The 22,345-nt window shown below is 47.8% G+C and overlaps 1 protein-coding gene across 1 annotated transcript; it reads left to right on the forward strand.

Moving 5' to 3' along the window:
- Positions 1–639: 639 nt before the first annotated feature.
- zfpm1 (zinc finger protein, FOG family member 1) lies at positions 640–12,175 on the forward strand. The gene is made up of 6 exons (XM_060061594.1): positions 640–658; positions 3,161–3,307; positions 3,661–3,954; positions 5,399–5,647; positions 5,996–6,238; positions 6,583–12,175. The coding sequence occupies exons 1-6, from the start codon at positions 640–642 to the stop codon at positions 9,276–9,278; spliced, it is 3,648 nt and encodes a 1,215-aa protein (XP_059917577.1). The 3' UTR covers positions 9,279–12,175.
- The last annotated feature ends 10,170 nt before the right edge of the window (positions 12,176–22,345 follow it).

Below are 22,345 nucleotides of genomic sequence, written 5' to 3' on the forward strand. Positions count from 1 at the left end.
TATAGGCAGCTAGTTGTGTTTCAAACACGTTTGATGTGTGTGTGTGTGTGTGTTGGGGGTGGTTTCACCACCTCCTGGCTGGAGTATTCCCCTTAACGCACTCCTACATCTCTGGCATCTGCATTCTCTGTTGGTTCACACACACACACACACACACACACACACACACACCCCCCCCCCACAGAACCTCATCAAAGTGGGATCTGTCCCTGCGCCTCTTTGAGAGTCTCATTAATCTTTCTCTGTAACGTGTGTTGGTTTGTGTGTGGTACTTCGTATGAGAGATACTGTGTGTGTGGGTGTGTTTGGTACTTTTGTGCAAGGTGTAATGTGTGCGTTTGTGTCTGGTACTTTATCTAAGGGATAATGTGTGTGTGTGTGTGTGTATGCGTGGTTTCTTAAAGATCTTGTCCTTCCCTCTGGTCAGTTGCCCTCCAGCAGGTAGCATGTCAGGAGTCCTGTATCCCCAGTATCATCTGAAGCCCAGGTTATACAGGGCTGTTTCTACCTGGGTCATCACAGGTGCACCCCCCTTCCCTCCCTACAGATGCACCCCCCTTCCCTCCCTACAGATGCACCCCCCCTTCCCTCCCTCACCACACTTCTATGCCATTAGCTGGTTGTTGACATCATCTGAGGATGACGGAAACTAGACCACGTGAGCGCGCCTCTCATTAGGATCTAATTCACCATCCGTCCTTCCGTCCGTCCATCCATCAACTTTCTTGGCCAGCCATGAGAGTCCCAGCCTGTGTGGTATCGCGTTCATGGATTTGAATGGGTTTGGTCTGCGTCAGTTTGCGAGGGTTCTCCGTACTATAACGAAGTGCATGTGTTGACACGTGCGAAGTCTGCAAGCCCTGTCGTCCGAGACACGGTGAAACAAACTCACAAAAGGCTGTGGGACTCCTACCTCCCCCTTCCCCACAACCCCCTCTCCCGAAAAAAAACTGACCATGACTCTGAGATCAGACGATGGCTCCAGTGTCGGGTTACAAATTAAAACAAAAGGAAGCTCTATCTGCGCATCAGCACTGGTTCTGTGAAATACAATACGGCCGGCCTCTTTATGTTGGGCGTACAGGGAGCAGGATGAGATGAGCCTGGAGCTTTTGTTCCGTCCCTCACCTCTACTGTCTTTAACGCTCTGATTCAGCAGTCTCGCACGCTCAAGCTCACACACACACGCACACACACAGTCACACAAACACACACCTTCCTCCTGCACCCAGTCCTCCGGAGGCAGCAAAGGGGCCCGACGTTCCTGCCTCCGCCTCCTCTCATTGGATGCATTATTATAATGATTATTAAATAATTGTTAAGCCTCCGGCAATGCTAGCTATGCTCAAACTGGCGCACCTTGAGTTGCATCTCAATAATGGATTTGAGTAAGATGGTACGTTCTCCGACTTACCCGCTTCAAACCCAGCCCTACAGTGTGTGTCGTCGTGTTCCGGCTCCTGCAACACCAGACGGGTGATGGACTGCTGGCGGTTGGATGGTGGTCTGTGGGGCTCGGCTCGGTTCTTTGGGTAGTGGAGGACCTGTGCACTCGGTGGTTCGTGGTTGATATTGTTTGGTTTCGTTAACTACACTTCCCCGAAGTGACATCAATAGTTGTCTCTTATCAATGTCACCTATTTTCTTTCTTTTTTTCACTTTTGTCTCTCAAGACATTTGTGGCAGTTAAGCACAGATAACAGCATGACTTTCCTGTGAAATCGTAATGATTTCATGCCGCGGTTGTGAAATAAGAATACAAAACTTAAAAAAAACTGTACACATACTTATACTGATAAGTATATCAATAAACATGTGGTCAACAAAAAAGAAGAGTTTTCCCAGGGAAACAGAAATGTATTGTCAGCATCACTATGTCTCCTTCTTGGTAACTGCTGCCATCTAGTGGCGGCTTGTGAGTACTGCCAGCACCCTGACCTGCATCTTGCATCGTAATATTGGCTTTAGCAAATAATTAAACAGCCTACTATGTTGTCTATCAAGGTACATTTCAGAGTTTTGTCATTTCTTGAAAGTGTATTACGGGATTAGAGTGTGTGTGTGTGTGTGTGTGTGTGTGTGTGTGTGTGTGTGTGTGTGTGTGTGTGTGTGTGTGTGTGTGTGTGTGTGTGTGATGGAGCCATGGGATAAGCCTATGCCCTGGGACTGATTGAGGGATGGAGTCTCATTGAAAACAAAGACAAGATTGTCCCGAGAATACTCAGGTGTGTGTGTGTTGGAATAAGTGGACCCAGGGAAACAGGAAAAACAAGGGCTGCATAAAACACGCACGCACACACATAGACACCGACGCAGACACACAAACACACACACACACATACACATGCACACAGTAGATGTTGGCTGGCCAGTCTTTGTCCAGTTTATCCAGAAAGGATCTTATTATGGTAACGGCCTGAATAGGAGCTTAGCGACCTCATCAGATCTCTCTCTCTCTCTCTCTCTCGGTCTCTGTCTCTGTCTCTTGCTCTCTCTCTCTCTCTCTCTCTCTCACATTTTTTGGTTCTCTTCTCATTTATAACCAGCCCCCCTCCCACCTACTCTTTTTCTCTGCAGCGCTTTGTTCACACGATACCCCCCTCATTTCCTAATTTCCTCTGTGGGTCTTTGATTACCCATGTTCCCCAGCGCTCCCTTTGTAAACAACCGCTAGCGGCCGTCAGAGCGCCGCTGGGGTCTGTGTCCGAGTGCGTCTAGCCGGCGTACCAGTGGCACGCGCGTGCACGTCGGCTCATTACACTGTGTGTGTGACTGTGTGTGTGACTGCGTGTGTGACTGTGTGTGTGACTGCGTGTATGACTGTGTGTGTGTGTGTGTGTGTGTGTGTGTGTGTGTGTGTGTGTGTGTGTGTGTGTGTGTGTGTGTGTGTGTGTGTGTGTGTGTGTGTGTGTGTGTGTGTGTTCTATGGAAGGTTATTGTTTTTTATCAGTTGACGAGTGGCGGGGGGAATGATCAATTTTCTCTCTCTATGAATTGAATACCTGAGCTTAACACGAGCAACAATCGATGGGATGCTTTGGCTACACGACATCAAAACGTATTAAAACCTTAAAGGCATAATGACAGAGCAGCACCACATGATTAAAGGGGAAATTTGTGATGACAATTTTACATTTGAATGTTAATTGAGTTCTATCAGCAAATGAACACAAATTAATTGGTGTGTGTGGGTGTGTGTTGCAGGGCTCCAGGCTGACTCTGGTCTGCGAGGACTCGGGGTGTTGGCTGAACAGAGTGCCGGTCACTCCGGACGCCACCGCCGCCAACTGTACCATCTCCAGCCAAGGTAACTACAATACGGAACGTGTCTGCTATCGTACGTACAGCATCGAAAAACACTATACCGAATGAACAAACAGTAAAAGGCTTTACACACCTAATAGAACCTGTGTCTTGAATCACACTAAAACCTGCCTTACACAGGTTTCCCATTAGCAGCCTCTAGTGGTTTGAGTAGTAACTACAGCCATAGCTATAGATGGCTTAAGGGAACAGTTACTGTCATCTGAGTTTTTCCCACGTTGGGGGGAAGTGGACCAGAATAAAACAGGAGAATCTTTTCCAGGTCAGACGTGTGTTAATAGAATACGCAGCTGCAGTACCACAGTGCAGCTTTAACCCCGGTGCTGCCCCCTTCAGGTGAGCAGCTGTTCTGCACGCTGCGCAGAGCACTGGTCCAGGGGGACGGCCTGCTGGCCCACCTGTCCACGGGGGCTCCGCCCCCCCGCTCCTCCTCCTCCTCCTCCCCCACCACGTCTTCCCCCCCGCCGCCGCTCGACCGGCTAGCCCCGCCCGCGTTGGCCCCGGCGACCCAGAGCCCCCTGGCGGTGAAGGAGGAGCAGCCGTCGTACTTGGCCACGCATCACTCTGACATCCAGCTCCTCCCCCAGCAGGCCGGCATGGCCGCCATCCTGGCCACAGCCGTCATCAACAGTGAGTGTGGTTGATCGGGGGTTTGGTCGATGCTTCTGAAAGCAACATGGACATCTCTGTTTAGTTCCATTGAGTCTCATTGAGTCATTCGTGGACCTGACTACCGCTTGGTCATTTGCATTCATTCTCACGATGTGTGATTGTGGGTGTAACGCTATGGAAGAGTCTACTGTCATGGGCTTGAAGTGACTGGATTGTATAGCTCTTTTATTAGTTTGCTTGTAAAACATTGTAGGGGTTAAATCTAAGTCCTTAGTTAAATAGGGGACATGTATTAATTGCCTTCCAACACACACCAAACACAAACACACACACGCACGCACGCACGCACGCACACACACACACACACACACACACACAGTCACACAGATGACAGGGAGACGCAGATACCAGACAGCCACTGCCACTGAGTGATGAGAATGAATGAACCCCCCCTCCCCGACACACACACACACACACACACACACACACACACACACACACACACACACACACACACACACACACACACACACACACACACACACACACACACACACACACACACACACACAGACTCTGATTGAATGACTAAACTACGTCTCATTCCTCGCTCTACCCGTAGAGGTGCAAGGCCACTTGTCTACCACTAGATGGCACTGCAGTGGCACTTCATGTAGTTATTAACTTGCCTCGCAACTTTAAATCCCTCAGGATGTGTCTCATAACAAACTTTAATAACGTCAGTATGCAACACAATCTGTGTGGATGCTCGCAAACACATACACACACTCACACCCACACACGTGGACACTGTAGGCAGTGATTGTGAGTAATCCATCTAAACAGGTGTGAATATGTGATCACACCTATTCTCTGATTCATTTCAAACATTCCACCACATATTTAGAAAAGCATGGTAATGATTCAATGAATAACAAAATCACAAGGGACACTGCAGAGGAACAAATAAACACACACACACACACACACACACACACACACACACACACACACACACACACACACACACACACACACACACACACACACACACACACATAACATGTTGCTTTTATTGCCATGATTTCCACATTCTGTTGCCGTGGAGACTACAGGTGTCTTCTCCGTAGGTGTATAAATGTAGCAAACCGTGCTAGTCAACATGCGTGAATAGCATGTTGACTAGCACGTGTTACAGCAGCCTTGCTCTCTTGAAAATTGTTGATCATGAATTGCATTGTCTGCAATGATTGTTTGATAGCCATCCTAATTGTTTATTCTGATTATTTTCTTTCTGTTCTTCTTCTACTACTACTCATACTTCTTCTTCTTCTTCTTCTTCTTCTCCCTCTTCCTCTTCCTCTTTCCTTCTCCTCCTCCTCCTTATCCTTCCTCCTTCGCCTTCCTTTCTTTCTCCTTCCTCCCCTCCTCCTCCTCCTCCTCCTCCTCCTCCTTGCCACAGAGGACATCTTCCCCTGTAAGGACTGTGGCATCTGGTACCGCAGCGAGAGGAACCTGCAGGCCCACCTCATGTACTACTGCGCCAGCCGGCAGAAGCAGCAGCCGGCCGCCGCCGCCCCGGCGTCCCCACCGACGGCCCAGGACAAGCCCAAGGAGACCTACCCCAACGAGCGCATCTGCCCCTTCCCCCAGTGCAACAAGAGCTGCCCCAGTGCCAGCTCCCTGGAGATCCACATGCGCACGCACAGTGGTAAGAAGCCGGTGGACCCACATAGTGAACCGATGCACACAGAATCTCTGAATGAGATCATAGTCCTTAGGGAAGCAGTACCCACTGGAGAGGAAGTCTGCATCGCGGATGGTTGGGTTGACACTGGAAGTCACTTAGTCCTGGGCCGACATGTTTGTTGACGAGTTCAAGTGTCACAGTCTGCTCCATTAACCTTCTGCTTGACTGGAAGTAATGTTCCCAGTCAAGCATTAGTACTAGAATTATTGAATGCTTTTTTATTAATTGTACCTTTCCTTTCCTTCTTCCTTTCTTTCTTTCCTTCTTCCTTTCCGTCTTCCTCTCGCTCCCTCCCACACCGACGTGCAGGCGAGCGTCCGTTCGTCTGCCTGGTGTGTCTGTCGGCCTTCACCACCAAGGCCAACTGCGAGCGCCACCTCAAGGTGCACACGGACACGCTGAGCGGCGTGTGCCACGGCTGCGGCTTCGTCTCCACCACCAGGGACATCCTGTACAGCCACCTGGTCACCAGCCACATGGTGTGCCAGCCCGGGTCCCGCAGCGAGGTGTACTCGCCCGGGCCCGGCATGCCCAACCTGCCCCTGGCCACAGGTCGGTCCACAGATCACAGCCCATGGCATTTTGGTTTTTTTCGGCCACGGTTGACGGCGCAAAATAAATCAATGAAATCCCAAATCGTCCATCTGGGAGGTTTTATTGGTGCAGCTCTGTGTTTTAGTCTGCCTTCCAGTTTGTGATACAGTCGTTGGTTTTACTGCATTACAGATTTGATGATCAGAGATTATTTCGGTGAACGCCGTTTTACATGTTCGGTGATAGCAGCAGAGCCGGGACTTTGATGCTCGGCAGGACAAATGATACGAGGAGTGTACCCCCCGCACGGCGTCCTCCCCCTCCTAACCGCCCGACCCTCCCTGTGTCCCCCCCCCCTTTAGGCCTCAGCCCGGGCGACTCCGGCGTGGTGCTCAAGTGCCAGCTGTGCGGCCACAACTGCGACAACCCGGCGCAGCTGCAGCAGCACGTGCGCACCCACCTGGAGGTGCGGGTGCAGGCGGAGCGCAGCCCCGCGCCGCGGCAGAGCCACCCGTCGGCCGCCGACCGCGCCCAGATGCAGCCCTCGCCGCGGGGCGACCGGGAGCCCCCGGCCTGCGTCCCCCGCCCGGACTCCTCCAGCCCCGGGGCCAACGGCGGCTCGGCCACCCCGAGGGGCCCCAGCCCCCTCACGGCCTCCCCCGCCCCCCTGTGCATCAAGGAGGAGCCCCGCTCGGAGGAGGAGGAGGAGGTGGAGGAGGAGGAGGAGGAGAGGATGGACGTGGACCTGAAGGAGGAGAGAGGAGGGGAGGAGCTAGGATCAGAAGGACAGGAGGAAGACGGAGGCGATCGGGGCTCCAGGAAGAAGACGAGCCCCGGTCTGGGCGCCCCCTCCACCTCCCAGGCGTCCACCTCCCCCAAGAGTCCCTCGGTGGCCACCATGAAGGCCGAGCCCGCCAGCCCCACCCCCGGGTCCAGCCCGGCCCCCGTGGGAGCCGGGGCCTCGGTCTTGCCCGGGGGGGCGGTGTTCCTCCCTCAGTACATGTTCAACGCCGAGGCGGCCATCTTGCCACAGGCCTCAGAGATCCTGGCCAAGATGTCGGAGATGGTCCACAGCCGCCTGAAACAGGGCCAGGTCGTCCTCCAGGCCACCCCGGCCGCCTTCTACCCCGCGGGCGCCTTGCCGGCCGCCGCCCCCCCCGGCGCCGCCGCCGCCGCCGCCGCGGTGGCCACGCCCCCTCACAAGGGGGCCACCTGCTTCGAGTGCGACATCACCTTCAACAACATCAACAACTTCTACGTGCACAAGAGGCTGTACTGCTCCAGCCGGCACCAGGCCGACGCGCCGGGGGCGCCTCGCGAGGCCGCCGCCCCCCCCGGAGCCCCGCCCTCCGGCGGGGGTCCGGACCCTTCCAGCCCCCCTCAGGGACGGGGGAGCCGCGCGCCCTCGGCCTCCCCCACTCCCTCGGACCCTCCGGCGGGCAGCGGGGCGTCCGACGGCGGCAGGCTGGCGGACATCAAGACGGAGGCGGTGGCCCCCAAAGAGGGGGTCTCCTCCTCCTCTGAGGGGGAGGGGGGAGGGGGCAGTGTGGGAGGAGGGGGAGGAGGAGGGGGAGGGGGAGGGAGGCACAGCGAGGACAGCCACAGCCCGGCCAGCGGCTCGGCCGACGACCGGGAGGACGACCCCACCAAGACCTTCTGCGAGGCCTGCAACATCCGCTTCAGCCGCCACGACAACTACACGGTGCACAAGCGCTTCTACTGCGCCTCGCGCCACGACCCCTCCAACCTGCGCTCCAACCACCCGGCCCGGCTGGCCGCGGCGGGCTCCGCCCCCTTCGCGCCGCAGCCCATCCGCACGCGCAAGAGGAAGAAGATGTACGAGATCCACATGGCGCGGACGGAGGCCCTGGCCAAGGCGGCGGCGGCGGCCGCCGCGCTGGCCTCCGCCGCCGCCGCCGCCGCCCCGTCCCCCTCCGCCCTGGGCCTGGCCGTGAAGCGTGAGCTGTCCCCGGGCGCCGCCAGCGCCTCCAGCCCCGAGGGGGACCGCCCCATCGACCTGAGCAAGAGGCCCCGGCTAAGAGAGGCCCCGAGGGCCGGCGGCGCCGTGGCCGGGGGGGCCGGCGCCGGCGTCCTCCCCGCCCTGCCCCTCACAGACTACCACAAGTGCACGGCGTGCAGCATCAGCTTCAACAGCATCGAGAACTACCTGGCCCACAAGACCTACTACTGCCCGGCCACCACGCTGCAGCCGCACACCCTGGAGCAGCTGAGCCGGCTCAAGCAGAGGCCCGCCTCCACCTCGCCCCGGAGCAGGCCTCTGCAGGAGCGCGGCGACTTCCTCCAAGGCGTGGAGGCGCAGACGGGGGGGGGGGGGACCACCTCCAGCCCCCAGCCCGCCCTCGCCCTCCCCGGCTCGGAGGCGGCCTCCTCGCAGCACGCCTCCACGCCGTCCTCCGGGGCCAAGGGCGTCGGGACGGCCTGCCCCTACTGCCCCAACAGGCCCATCGCCGGCAACCTGGTGGAGCACTTCAGGTCCTTCCACGGCATGCTCCTCAGCCTGCCGGCGGCCCACGACGCGCGCCCCAGCCCCAGCCCCAGCCCCAGCCTGAGCCCCCGGGAGGGGGGCCGCCCGGCCGCCGCGTCCGCCTCCACCAGCCCCGACATCAAGCCCAGGCTGGCGTCCCGGCCGCGGCGGGACAGCATCAACGGGCAGGCGAGGCAGGACAACTCCCGCTCCCCCACCTCCCCGCTGCTGAACGGGAGCCCGCGGGCCCCGGGCGGGACCCCTCCGCTGAGCTCCCCGGTGGCCGTGTCGCCCTCCAGGGCCCTCTCTCTGACGGCGTCGCCGGTGCCAGAGGCCCTCAGGGAGGCGGCCGGAGCCTCTCTCCTCTCGGACAAGGCGTCCCTGGCGTCCCACCCGCTCCCGTCTCCCGCTGCGCCTCTCACCGGGCTGCCCAAGAACTCTGGGGTGTCCCCCGTCCAGAACGGTAACTCTCGCTTCTGCCGGCTGTGCAACATCAAGTTCAGCAGCCTCTCCACTTTCATCGCTCATAAAAAATATTACTGCTCATCGCACAGCGCCGAGCACGTCAAGTGAGTGGAGGGCCTCTCCATAGCCCTGCTTTGGTCCTGGGGCCATCCTTCTATGTGCACGTTCACGCGCACACATTCACCCACATTTGCACACACAGACACACACACATACACAAAGACTCTGCGTCCCTCCCGTCTTCTGTGGTTCTCGTTTTTGAGCCCGATTGGCACAGGGCTGAGTATGTTGTGTCGGTCTCTTCTGTTACGCACCTGACGGGGCCTGAAGCCTAACCACTCTCTGAAGGTGGGGGCAGAAATGTGCAACAGGTGGTGTTACGAACTTAAGGTATCCAGCGTTCCTCCATCTCCCCCCCCCCCTGCCTATGGGTCAAAGATGGTATTACACTAAACGCTGAGATGAATGTGCTACCTAGCTCGCTAGCTAACCAGCTAGCCACTGACCTAGCTCCCTTGCTCTCCCACCTTCGACCCTCTGCCTGCACTAGCTGGTGTTTTGTCGTCCCCCAGATAACTTCGGCCACAACCAAGAGACACAGAAATATTCATACCTTGGGTGGTTGTATCAGGGGATGCTAAAATGAAGAAGAAAAAAAGCAGAATCCCCCTGGACCCTTCACTGTCGCTCTGTCTAACTGAATTGTTGATTGTGGCAGTGATCTGCCTTCTGGTTGTTTGAGGCAGTCTTGTACGATTATGACAAATGAGTACGCTGGTTCTGAATAATTTGTCGTTCCCCGAGCTCTCAAAGCTTTTAAAAAATCAATTTATTTCTGTGTGGGGGAAGAAAAAGGACTTGATCATGGTTTTAATGGTTTTTATCATATGTGCATAGTGTAAGATGTCTCAGAAAGAATTCTATAAGGCTTTTGGTTTCAACACTGGCTCTTTTTTGCTTACTAGAGAAGCTTGCGTGTTTTCTTAGATGAAAGCAAATATGTGGTATTGCCATGTTACCCATTACAGAAGGATAATATTTGAAGCTAATGTGTTCCACATTCATTACCACTTTTTATTTTCTTCGTACTTCTGTTAAATTGAGAGACAAAAAATGTGAACTATTTATCTTTTAGTCCTCACTGTTTTCACGTCAACGGATACTACCTACTTATTGTCCACCAGAGTATTTGTACTTTTTATTTGATGTATTTTTTTGAATACTGTTCGAAGGAGACGTTTTTGGGATCCAGGTGTATTGAAGTGTGTTATCGTAAAGTGTAGACGTGTGTGTGGTATCACAGACGGTAATCACCCCGGATCACGGTGAACCTGACTTGCTACCACATTGGCATCTTATCCTTTCCTCCACTGCACTCGATTGTTTGAAATTGACAGAGGGGTTTGAAATAACAATGCTCATTCATGTCACGTCGCGATCACATCGTATTGGACACAGGACTTTCAAAGATCAGGATGGTTGAGTTTGCTGTTTCAATTACAATGATGGTGTTTGGTCAAATAAGAGCTGAAATGATGGTTGAGTATGATGTCATTGTAAGGCAAAAAAATGCATTATAAATACATATATTTATATAAATATATATATACATATATAATGCTTTTTTTGAGCTGCATCAAAAACAGGATTTGATTTTGTCTGTACTTCTCCCTTCGAGTGCCGTTCTGTAACGAATTATTTTATTATCACCTTTTGAGAAAAGCCACTTATTGTATTCTGGGATCTGATGTAAGTTTTCTTTGAGATGCACCCATCTTTTGAAGGGATTTGTTCTGTCCGGTAATGAAGGTGTGTTGGTCGTGTACTTGCGGGTGACTCAATCGTATTATCTCTCTTTCTCTCTCTCTCTTACGCTCTCTCTATTGCTCCCACACTCACACAGGCTGTAAGTGAAAACTGTTCAATTCAATTGTGTTTGTTTTTTCTCTTTGGTACGTCGGTGGGTATGGTATGGTCAGGTTACTGGCTTCTGTTAGTCGTAATTAATGGCGTTACATTTTGTTTCAGATGGGAGATGACTTCACATCTTTTGAGTCTCCTCAGGTTCGCAGGGCTAAGAAGATGACCGTTACACTGCAGGCTGTTACACTATACCAACCGCTAAATAACGCCTTCATTTGTTTTTCATTTCCTTTAGGTTATTTTTCTTCACGTCCTTGCAAAACTCTGTATAACGTGCTTTATAATTGTCCCGATTTACAAACCGCTGCTGAAAATCACTGTTCTTGTGCTGTATGATTGGCTGACAAATGTTGAGATGTGAAAATGATTGCATTATTTTACCAGTACAAAAGGTTAACTACAATGTCTCTGATGATGTCAAACTTTAAAAAGCCACCAAAGCGGAACACGCATCAACACACATGGTTTGGGAACCCATCAATTTAACCTTTGTCTCTGTTTTGAAAACCGGAAGCATTTTTACTAGTTTTTTTTGGGCGCAGTGAAGTTGAAGTGCTGATTTCTTTCAAGTTGTTTACAGTATCAGTCTTTGTTTCTTTCTTGATCCCTTCAAGAGAACAAAGACGGGAGAGAAAACAGCAAGAAACAAGAAATTTCAAACCATTCATTTCATTTTTCATATCTTGGTTATTTTTTCTAATGCGCTGCGTTGCAATCGAATTGTGCTGAATATTTTTCTTTTTTTGGAGGCTTGTCTTTTGTAATATATTTATGTTTGTACAGCACTTTTTTCTCACCTAAAACACATTGTTTTACCTTGAAGGACTACCTTGAAAGATCTGGACCCGCTCACGCAAAATAAAAAAGTACACTTTTGTGATTGGTTCTAATTCACTTAATCGACAATGGAGGATACCTAATGAATGTCAGGATGAGCTTTTGTTTTTTCTCCTTTCATTTTTTTATCTTTTTTTCTTTGTTAGCCATTATACTTTAGTTCATTTCAATCTCATGTTCCATTACACTCTTGTCCAAACTATGCATGGGGAAATAAAAAGCGTTCTGAGAGACACTGAAGAAGAGATTTGTGTGTTTGCCTTCTTTCTTCTTCCTTTCCTTTCCTCTCATCTCCGGTGTTTCTAAAGGTTTTGCCTTTTTATACACCAACATTTTACACCTACACAACTCCTTCATCAAGACCTCCATCCTTGACACACCCGGTACACTCTCACACTGGAAGGTAAAGAACGTTTGAAAGTGGGCTTTAGTCTCTAATCGTCTCCTAACCCTGCGTTCACACCAAAAGATGCATTTGCTGCCCGAAGGCGTTGCCGCCGAAGTTTTGCGGCGCAGCAAAAGTTTTGCGGCGCGTCAAAAGTTTTGCAGCACGGCAAAGGTTTTGCGGCGCGTCAAAGGTTTTGCTGCGCCGCAAAAGTTTTGCTGCGCCGCAGTTTTGATGCGCGGCAAGTTTTTCCCGCGGTGCTTCTGAATTCATTCACAACCATGGCCGACATTACGAGCATTGCATGTCTTTACCTGTTGTGGAAGAGGGAGAGACGTCGGAATGCCCGTCGTTTATGGGTTCATGAGACCATTCGGAGCCGTACAGAGCTTGGTGAATTTCACCGTCTTCTGCAGGAGCTCCGTCTGGACGACGAACGCTTCCAGCGCTATTTGAGGTTGACTCCGGCCCAGTTTGATGACCTGCTAGCTAGGATCGGTGCTAGGATCTCTCGGTTGGACATTTATACTTATATATATATATGTATTGGACACTTATAACTTGAAGCATTTGCACAGGTTAAAGTACCGCCTTAGGTTAAAGTTGAGGTAAAAAAAATCAGAGTTTGAAAATGGGTCAACTGCCAAAAAGGGTTGGGAACCACTACAGTAAAGTCTTGACACAAATCTTAATAGGAGCTGGAAGTGGTAGTAAAGTTGTCTTCAATGCCTTCCTATCCTCAAGGAAAGTAGGTGTACTTTGTTGCTCTACTTTAGTATCTTTTGGGCCACTTCGAACTTCAAAGGACAATTTGAGCTACAACGCTGAAACCGTAATCCTGGAAAATGGGCTCCAATCAATGTACGCTGGGCTGGACTGGAACAGAAAATGGGCCCTTTTGCCAAGCCTAGTCTACATTTTGCCAAAGCCTAGTTTTAAATGGAAATGCAAACATAAATCAGCGTAGCATGGTTTGACTAGGAACGGCCAAAATTGCAAATGGAGAAAAAAGGAAAACCACAACAAAATGTCCTACCTCCAGCTCTCACATTTTAGAAATTTCACCTGACCCTAACCCAACCTTCACTCTCTAATCTTCTGCATTTGTAAATTAATGTTCTTTTGACTCCAACACATTTTAATCGGCAGTGATTGTTACTTTGTTCATGCCCCCCATATTTTCTGTACAGTTCCTGTCATAGTGAAGACACAAGTCGTTATCTCTCATCTTTCTGATGGTGTGAGATCTGTGCCTTCTTACCATAAAAAAAAGAGACCTGGTCGTTCACCTGTCAGGTTAGATGAACGTCACAGACCAGTCCTTAATTGAAGATGTGTTCCTTCTTTGATCCCAAATAATTAGAAGGAAATTGACTGCCAGGTGTGTAATTATGACAACATGATAATCGTACCCTCTTGAGGTGCAGGTGCTAGGAGCAAATCAAAATGTCTGAACCTCCAAGTAGTCTACTTCCTTTTTATTTCTTAAGCCTTTATATTCTCTCTCTCTCTCCCTGGCTCTCTCCTTCCCTTTTTTTTCCCAACCTTGTCCATCCTTATAAGAGTAATTAGGGATGCACTATAGACATAAATGTTAGGTAGGAGTTGGCCGTCAAGATAGAGTCAAGGCTGTAAGAGTAATTAAGGCATCACTGCTGGAGGAGACCAATCAGAGATGCATGTGGCTGCCTAATCAGTGATAAATGCTAATAAGCATCTATTAAATAGATTATTGGCAGAGTGCATGGTTGGAATCTCAGGTGTCTTTAATCCAGTCTTCAATCCATTCTTCTGGCAAATGACCTCTTCTTTAACCTTAAAATCTGCCAATATCTGTATTCATATACACATGAAAGTATTTAAAAAGTACAAAAAACGTATGTCCTTAGAAATTGTAATATATTTGAGCAATTCATCTCCAAAACACGTTTTAAGTTGAAAATCCAGAGCGGGTGGTCGCACCATCTGCTTTCATGGTGTGTATTTAGGCTTTTGCTTTTAATCTTGGTTCATTTTTATTGAAGTGACACAACATATCAAATAACTACGTAAGCAATTCTTAATTTGTTTTTACAAACACTGTGCAAACACATTGTTCATAAATTGTATATCCTATTTCTTATCTTGGTTATAACTCGAGTACGAAAATGTTCGCGAAGATAGAGTAATTTTATGTCTCTGGTTCTACACTACACTACACATTTCCCTGCTGGCCACGCTTGACACCACTCTCCCCTAACTTGCAAGAGCACTCTGTAAAGGCCCTTTCACACATCATGCAGTCTATGCTCATAAATGTTGTGGAACAATTTCCGCATGGGGTCCTGTGAATAAGGACAGGGCTTGATATCCCCATTAATCCTCGCTCAATTTGCCTGCTAAAAATCTGGTAAAGTTCCGGTGCACTGCCAGTACGGCTTTGATGTGAATGAAAGCAGTCACATTACTGCAGATAAGGCTCAACAAGGGTTACGTCCGTAAGACTTAAGCTGTTTTCACTTGGAGCGAGCAGGACCAATCGCGAGACTACACGATAACTTACTGTTAGAGTGGTAATGTTTAACGCTTTGGGGTTAATCAATAACAATATTAGTACAGCTCCTTTAGTTGCAAACAATCTCCTTTTTCAAGGATGGCCGGAAATTGTAATGATTCAGAAAGTCGGCAGCTCCTTTCAGTCTTCGTGTTTTATCAAGTGATCAACAATACGTTTTGCATTAATGCCATCTCTAGGCCCATCTATTCCGGCTTTGCCATGTGTGTAAAGGTTAAAGACAGAAATGTTCCATAACGTAGTTGCATGTGAATAGTGATAATCCCTAAAGGTGCCTGAAAGGTTATCCCATTAATTAGGGAACTACGTGCGAAAGATGCTTTAGTTATGTGAAGATGAATTATGTTGTCACTTTATTTGTTCACTGGGGAGGAGCAACAACCGACTAGATCCTGATTTTGCCCTGATAATCTTTTCTCCTATTTAATCTCTTTGTGGGCAAACTGTATTGTAATGAATTGGGCAGTTCAAGCTGTTGATGTTTGAAGGAATTGTACATCCTTCATTTTAAATCAAAAGATTTTCCTCCTCAAGCAACTCCTGGATGTGTCAGTGTTATGAATAAAGTTCTGTGTATTATGTGTCCTGTAATTTTCCAAAAAAAATTACAGAACCAACACCATGATGTCTTTCAAAGAAATTACATATACTAAATAGCTAGCAGCATATAACATCAAACATTCTGTATCATGTAATTCTGCTGAATCATGATTTCTTTTTGAAGTTGAACAACTAGTAAAACATTTGGACAAACTTCCTTTAAACTAAAACATTGTATTTCTGCTATCCTTTGCCATATTTTGTAATGCTAGAAATTAAGATATTTCCTGTTACTTTTTAGCATTTGACAATATTATGCAAAAAATGAATGCAGGAGTTGGTTGGTCTATTCATTTCAGCCCAACAATTCAATAAACAGGTCTTGTGCAAACCCATTTTTGTTTCAGTGGGTTGGGGTGCACAAAGCATCACTGTCAAGGGGTGCCATGATTTAGATAAGCACTGGTCTACAAAAATAGAAAACTTTTCCTTCAAGCACTTATAATACTTTCACTTGGTTTAGGATTGTAATGGAAAACAGACAAAAGTATTTGCCCCCATACGGCCATTATCTTTAGCATCGGCCAAGTTTTAGTTCTGCCTTCCTTTCCTTTTTAGGAGATAGTAAGACATAATTTGGGTAGGTTCCCTCAAAATATTTAGTGGTCTGAAGTGGTGCTGACAAAAAAATGGTGGTGAATTACTGAACTGAGAGTTTCTTATGCGTAATAATAAGCAATCTCCACTGGGAGGTTTTAGGAAATAAAACAATTATGTCTCTGTATTTGTATTTCCTTGTTCTATACCTTCCACACAATGTAAATCATTAGGGTTATTTATGACTCAGTACAGCGTAGGGTTTGTAATTGTCATAACTGGCAGACCAAAATGCAGAATAGTAGACTGGTGTGTGTTTCACACTTCACCAGTTGTTGTCCTTCACCCCTTAAACGCTATGTTGATGCATTTACGGTGACTAGTGGTGAACAGAACAAGGCGTAATTCTTCTCAAATAAGCTCTGAAAGCATAATGGTGTTATTATTACAGAAAATTGTAATAATGGATATGGAGGGAAGCAAAGCAACCAGCAGAAAAAAATAAAAAGACATCAACATTTATATTCTGCACATGTTCTTTTTTTCAAGACTGAACCGACTATTATTCAAAGCGTCGCTGGATGTTGACTCTAGAGTGAACTTTGAGTGACCCAGTGACGGGGAGAGAGAAGAAGAAAGAAGCCCATGGTTCACGGCAATAATTTTTCAATCATGGGGCTCTCAGTGAGCCATAAACTGCCACCCATCAACCCATATCTCTCTCTCTTATCCTTTGCCTCCCTCTCTCTCTCTATCCCTTCCCATCTCGCCCTCCATTTCTCTCTTTTGTACCCCCTCTTACCCTCATTCTTTCTTTCTCCACCTAGCTTCCTCCCTCCCATCTCCTCCCTCAGCCTCTTCCTCTCTATCTCTATCCATCTCCTTATTTCTCTCACCTTCTCTCCCCCTCTTTCTCTATTCTCTCCCTCCCGCTCTTTGTCTTTGTCTTTCTCACATTAGGAAAAAAAAAATGGAGCTATGATGTCTTTTGCGTGCTGTCTTCGGGATGTTTATTGCATGTTAAGTTCCCATCCTTATGACCTGGCAAAGGGAGAGAGATGCCTTTGAGAGATGGGACGGATAAGCCTCCGGGAGCCGTGCTCCGGCTCACGGTTGAAACGTGTGCAGTAAATAATGAAGGAATGACCGCATCTGCTTCTGTCAAGTTTATGTTTCCCATCCAGCAGCACCCCTCCCCAAACACACACTGATGACACAGATACAACTAAACACATCATTTGCATATTATGTCCAGCCGTCATACTGCGGGAGCATGCATCATGGCTGATCATGGCCACGGCACCGCGCGTGTCTCCTTCAAATTACATGGTGTGAATGATGCATAATGCATGCACAATTCTCAAAGCATTCTTTAGTTTCCTTTACACAACCTCTGATATAGCCTTTATGTTTAACCCCCCACATATTAGTCATCACAGCTATCCCCTTAAAAATCCTCCCCACTCACTTAATATCCTAGTCTTAGCAGTTGGGTAACTTGTTAAGTTTAGCACTTGTTGCAAGGCTGGAGTTAAAATGTAAGTGAAGGATGATCCGGTCCTGAAAAGGCTGCTTTAAACACATGACATTAGCATTGAGGATCTGATCAGGGATTCGTAGGCCTATGATCTTCTCAGGTGGAGTGAGCAGTGTTTGTGTCTTTGATTACATTCTGGAACACACCAGGCGATCATTAGCTAGACAGCATTCCCATGGAAACTGCTTCATGTGATGAAAGGAACTCACCTCCTTTTGCAATAAATACCCCCGTTTTCATTTTGCGCAAAATGGTTTAATGCTCATGGGCATAGCTGAATTAACCTTTATTCTATCATATTTTTAACCTTTATTATATTAACCTTTTCCCTTCTCACAATGTAGGCCTATTCAATAGCCTCATGAGAACATGTACAGCAATATAAGCGTGACTTTTTTACTTTCCAGGAAAATGTTAGCAGTTAACCAACTGTCCAACTAAACCCAATCAGTTACACAGACCAATCACCCATCTTTCAGAGAGATTCCCATGTAAATGTCAGACTTGAGGGATTCTCATTGGTTGAATTAGCCATTTCAGTAATGGCAGGAATGATTACCGCAAGACCGTGGACAGACAATTATCTACAGACATTTGGCAAGACAGAACCTTGAAATACTTGACAGTCGATAGGGGGCTAAACAATTCAAATGGGTCGTTATGAACAACATAAACAAACAACCTCTCGTTTAGGTTAGAGAACAGTATAAGGTATATCCGGTCAGCGTATAAGGTGTTTTGATGGGTACATCAATGTGTGTCTTGCCCTGCCATGTACCCCCACCCTATGCTGAATGAACAGAAGGAGCAGTCTTCACCTCAGGCTCATGAGCTTCCGTCTCTCTTTCCCCACTCCAGGTAGCCGTTGTGGGGGGGAGACATCTGCTTAGTGCGATTAGTCATAGATAATAGCTGTCAGCAGTGTGGCAGAGGCATCGAGGTGGGACCGAAAAAAAGAAAGGTATCTTGGTTTAATAAGGTGTCAACAGCACCACCAGAGGTTGTTTAATGATAAGGGGAGGGTTTCTGGAAAGTCTTCAGAATACACACACACATACACGTAGACACCCACACAATTTATTATAATAATACTATTTCGATAATAATAATAAATGAATTGAAGTATGCTTTTAATTTCTAAATGATACTCTGGTTGGCTGGTGAGACTGTGATTGGGCTCTGAGTCTACGGTCTACTTAATGCAAAAGGCACTAATATATAGCCGACAATAGGACCAGAGTTGTTCGCGGCCTCATTCTGAGATGTGATTTCTTCCAGCGTTTCATCTGCAGGCAGCTGGGGGAGGAAGGATATTAAATGCTGCTGGTTCAAGATGGAAACAAAAGCCAAAATGTAGCTAATCCCAAGAACTTGAGCATATTGTTTAGTGAAATTACAGAGGGTGAGAAATGCAGTACAACATTGATATTATTATAATTATAAACGATAAAGTGCCACTGCCAGCAGCTTGTATATATATTTAATATGTAATAACAAGTTTACATAAAACTGAACAACTCAAGGGCTGTGCCACACAAAGACATAGAGATATGTCAAGGCACATTTTTCGGCGAGGCGCTGTGTTTCACTGGAAGCTCTCTGTCACCATCATCGTGCTCCGACCCTCCCAGCCCCCTATTCAGACTTGCCTTCCAACCTGACAAATGCACGGACACATACACACATTTTTGCACACATACTGCGCAGAGCTATTTGTGGTGGCTTTGTTTTTTATTAAAGACACACATTTCTCCTGTATTCCTCACCAACAAGCACGCTGGCCGCGGCGAGAGAGAGAGAGACTACGTCCAGGGGTGGTGGGTGGTGTTGGGAGGGGGGGTGGGGGTAAGGGGGTCGGGCATTATTGGAATGAGTAGCTCGTCCCGCATGTCCCAAACCGTATGTTGGCTCATTTAATTGTTTATGTGGGTTTACATGTGAGAACATTGCGACTACATTCGTGTTTTACAATCTGTCTCTCCGACCACACCACATGCACATGCTGGCACACACACAGACAAACACACACACATTCTGAGGTGGATGGTGAAATGATCTGAGGATAGTACAGAGAGACAAGACATGGTTTTGATTACTTTCTGTCTGATAAAGGGAAGAGGAAAATGTGTGTGTGTGTGTGTGTGTGTGTGTGTGTGTGTGTGTGTGTGTGTGTGTGTGTGTGTGTGTGTGTGTGTGTGTGTGTGTGTGTGTGTGTGTGTGTGTGTGTGTGTGTGTGTGTGTGCTTGAATACATACTGTAGATAGGGATGCGTATATCACAGACTACCATCATCAGGTTAAGAGCCCTTGAAGCCTATTAGTCTGATATATAGAACGATCGATGATTCATCCTGCCATAACTCAGAAGCTACATTTTTATCTACTCACCCTCAAGCAAAAATGGATCACTTTCTCGCCTCGAGATGACATAACGTCAAAATATCACAACACAAACAAGGCTATGTGTTGAAACGTATGAAAGGCCCTATACATCCATGGTTAAGACACCAGCAATCTGGGAACCCAGATTGCAGTCATCGCATAACGCCGATGACACCTCTGGGGACTAAGGCCAACGTTTGGGGACCTCTGGGGTAGCCAGCTGGTATCTGGGCCTAGGCTTCCTCTGCCCTGCACCGCTCATTGTTTGCAGTCCAGTTAGCAACTTGGGATGCGAGAATGTTGTTGGAGGAGAGAGACAATGTCTATAACCTGATTGTTTCACAAGGAGCCAGTTTACACTATTTTAAAGGTATAATATTACATTTCTGCCGCTAGGGGTCTCACAATTAAAACAATAACAAAATATATAGTTTGACTATATGTTATATAGCAGGGTGGGATCTACTGTCTGTTTGGGATTTTTTTTTTCTCAACAACCTTTGCTGGTGAAAGTCTTCAAAAACTCAGGGAAGAAGTAATGAATTGAAGTTCACATTTAGTCACGTTTATTCAGGTACTGTAGTTTAATTCTGATGAAATAGCCGCTAGTAGCATAAGCTTGCGTAAGCTTGTACAGCTGTAGCTAATGTTATCAAATTCGACCGTACCATAACCGTACACATTAGCTTGGCGGCTGGCCAGCTGTTTCCCCGGATATAGGGGGGAAAGGGGGACACCATTGACAGGCGACCAAATTAGATACACAGTTATCTGGAATAAAACAAAGGATTCCTCTTGGTTGAAAATTGTGGCATCATTTAAGTAGCCTACACGAATAATTCAACCAATACTAAACTAATATTCAGACCAAAAGTCTGCTCAAACGTGGTGGTCCGATCCCTTGTCCCTTGCCTACTGATTCTGCATTTATTGGCAGATACCGGTTTATAGAGATTATGCTACCAGTCGACGTCACAGCAATGAGCATGGCCACGGAAATAGCTTTCCCAGGCGTAATTATCGGTGGACCAGAGTCAAACACACGCCAGCCCTCTCTGACCCCCTCTGTTCACACCACGTCTCCACATCAATTACTCGTTCTCATTAAAACAACTGCTGAAAAACGGCCACATGCATCCATACCACATAAGGGATACGTTTGTGCAGCATGCACTGGAGAATGTGCACAGATTTCTCTCTCGGCCTCTGTTTCTGTCTCTGTGTTTCTCTCCATGTGTGTGTCTGTGTGCCTGTCTCTTGTCGTTCGCTAGCTCACTCCCCCTTTTCTCTCTCTCTCTCTCTCTCTCTCTCTCTCTCTCTCTCTCTCTCTCTCTCTCTCTCTCTCTCTCTCTCTCTCTCTCTCTCTCTCTGTATGAACCTGAACACTGGCAAACACACACATGCAATCCCAACTTTCGTAGTTTTGGACAATTTGGATTAAATTGCTCCAGCATTCTGCAAATGGTACATCATCGGCAGCCCCCCTTGCATAACCTTCATTGTCTCTGCACTGCACTCTGCACCACGCTAAAATCAGAAAGAAAAGATCTATGAAGGTTGAGGGACATCGAGAAAAGAAGAAATAAGTATGGGGAGAGAGAATAGCGTAGAGTATGTAATTTGGGGTATCTTTTTGTAGTCCAAAGCCCCTGTCCCTCTGTTCCCTACGACCACGACTATAGACGCGGCCGTAGGGTCTGTAGTCATGGTGGTATCATTTTCTTGTTAAACAAAGCCCTTCCTAACTCTATGTCCATCCATCCAAATGAATCCATCAAACTCCAATGTCATTGAAGGCAGAAGAATAAATGAAATGCCTGAATGGAACTCAAATAAACAGGACAGGTTGGTAATATTTTTTTTTGTTGACCCTTATTATTTTTAAGGGTTAGTAAAATAATAAAAAAATGTCTGTCCCAAAAAAAATTGTTGAACGGAAAAAAACAGAAGAAGATGTTTATTAACGTATGACTACAGTAGGGAGTTCAGTAGATGCAATACAGCCAGTGATTTATCTGTGACCTTTGGCAGTTTAAATTGTTATTTGTAGACAAAACGCAAAGAAGAAGGAAAAGTCAAACAGTAAACATGAGTACAGTAGTAAACATATTAAATACAGGCATGGCTCATGTTGAGGCTAATATTAACAAAATAAGCCCTTTATTGTGTCTGAGACCTAATTAAACTTCTGTCTTGGGCCAGCCATCTCGCCCAAGTAACGCGAGTAGAAAATCCGCTTCATGATCCTCCCTGGTGTGAATGCACCTTTATGCCGTGTTCGGTCCCAGACGTAGCAACTGATGGCGTGTTGCAACTAACTAATCGCTGATTGAATGAGCAGAGAACAGGAATAGTGGTTGTTGTTTTTGTTGACACTCTGACACGTAAATAAAATGAACCCACATTGCAAAACCAAAACTT

The sequence above is a fragment of the Gadus macrocephalus genome, chromosome 9 (genome assembly GCF_031168955.1).
Source record: "Gadus macrocephalus chromosome 9, ASM3116895v1".
In the NCBI taxonomy this organism is placed as follows: domain Eukaryota; kingdom Metazoa; phylum Chordata; class Actinopteri; order Gadiformes; family Gadidae; genus Gadus; species Gadus macrocephalus.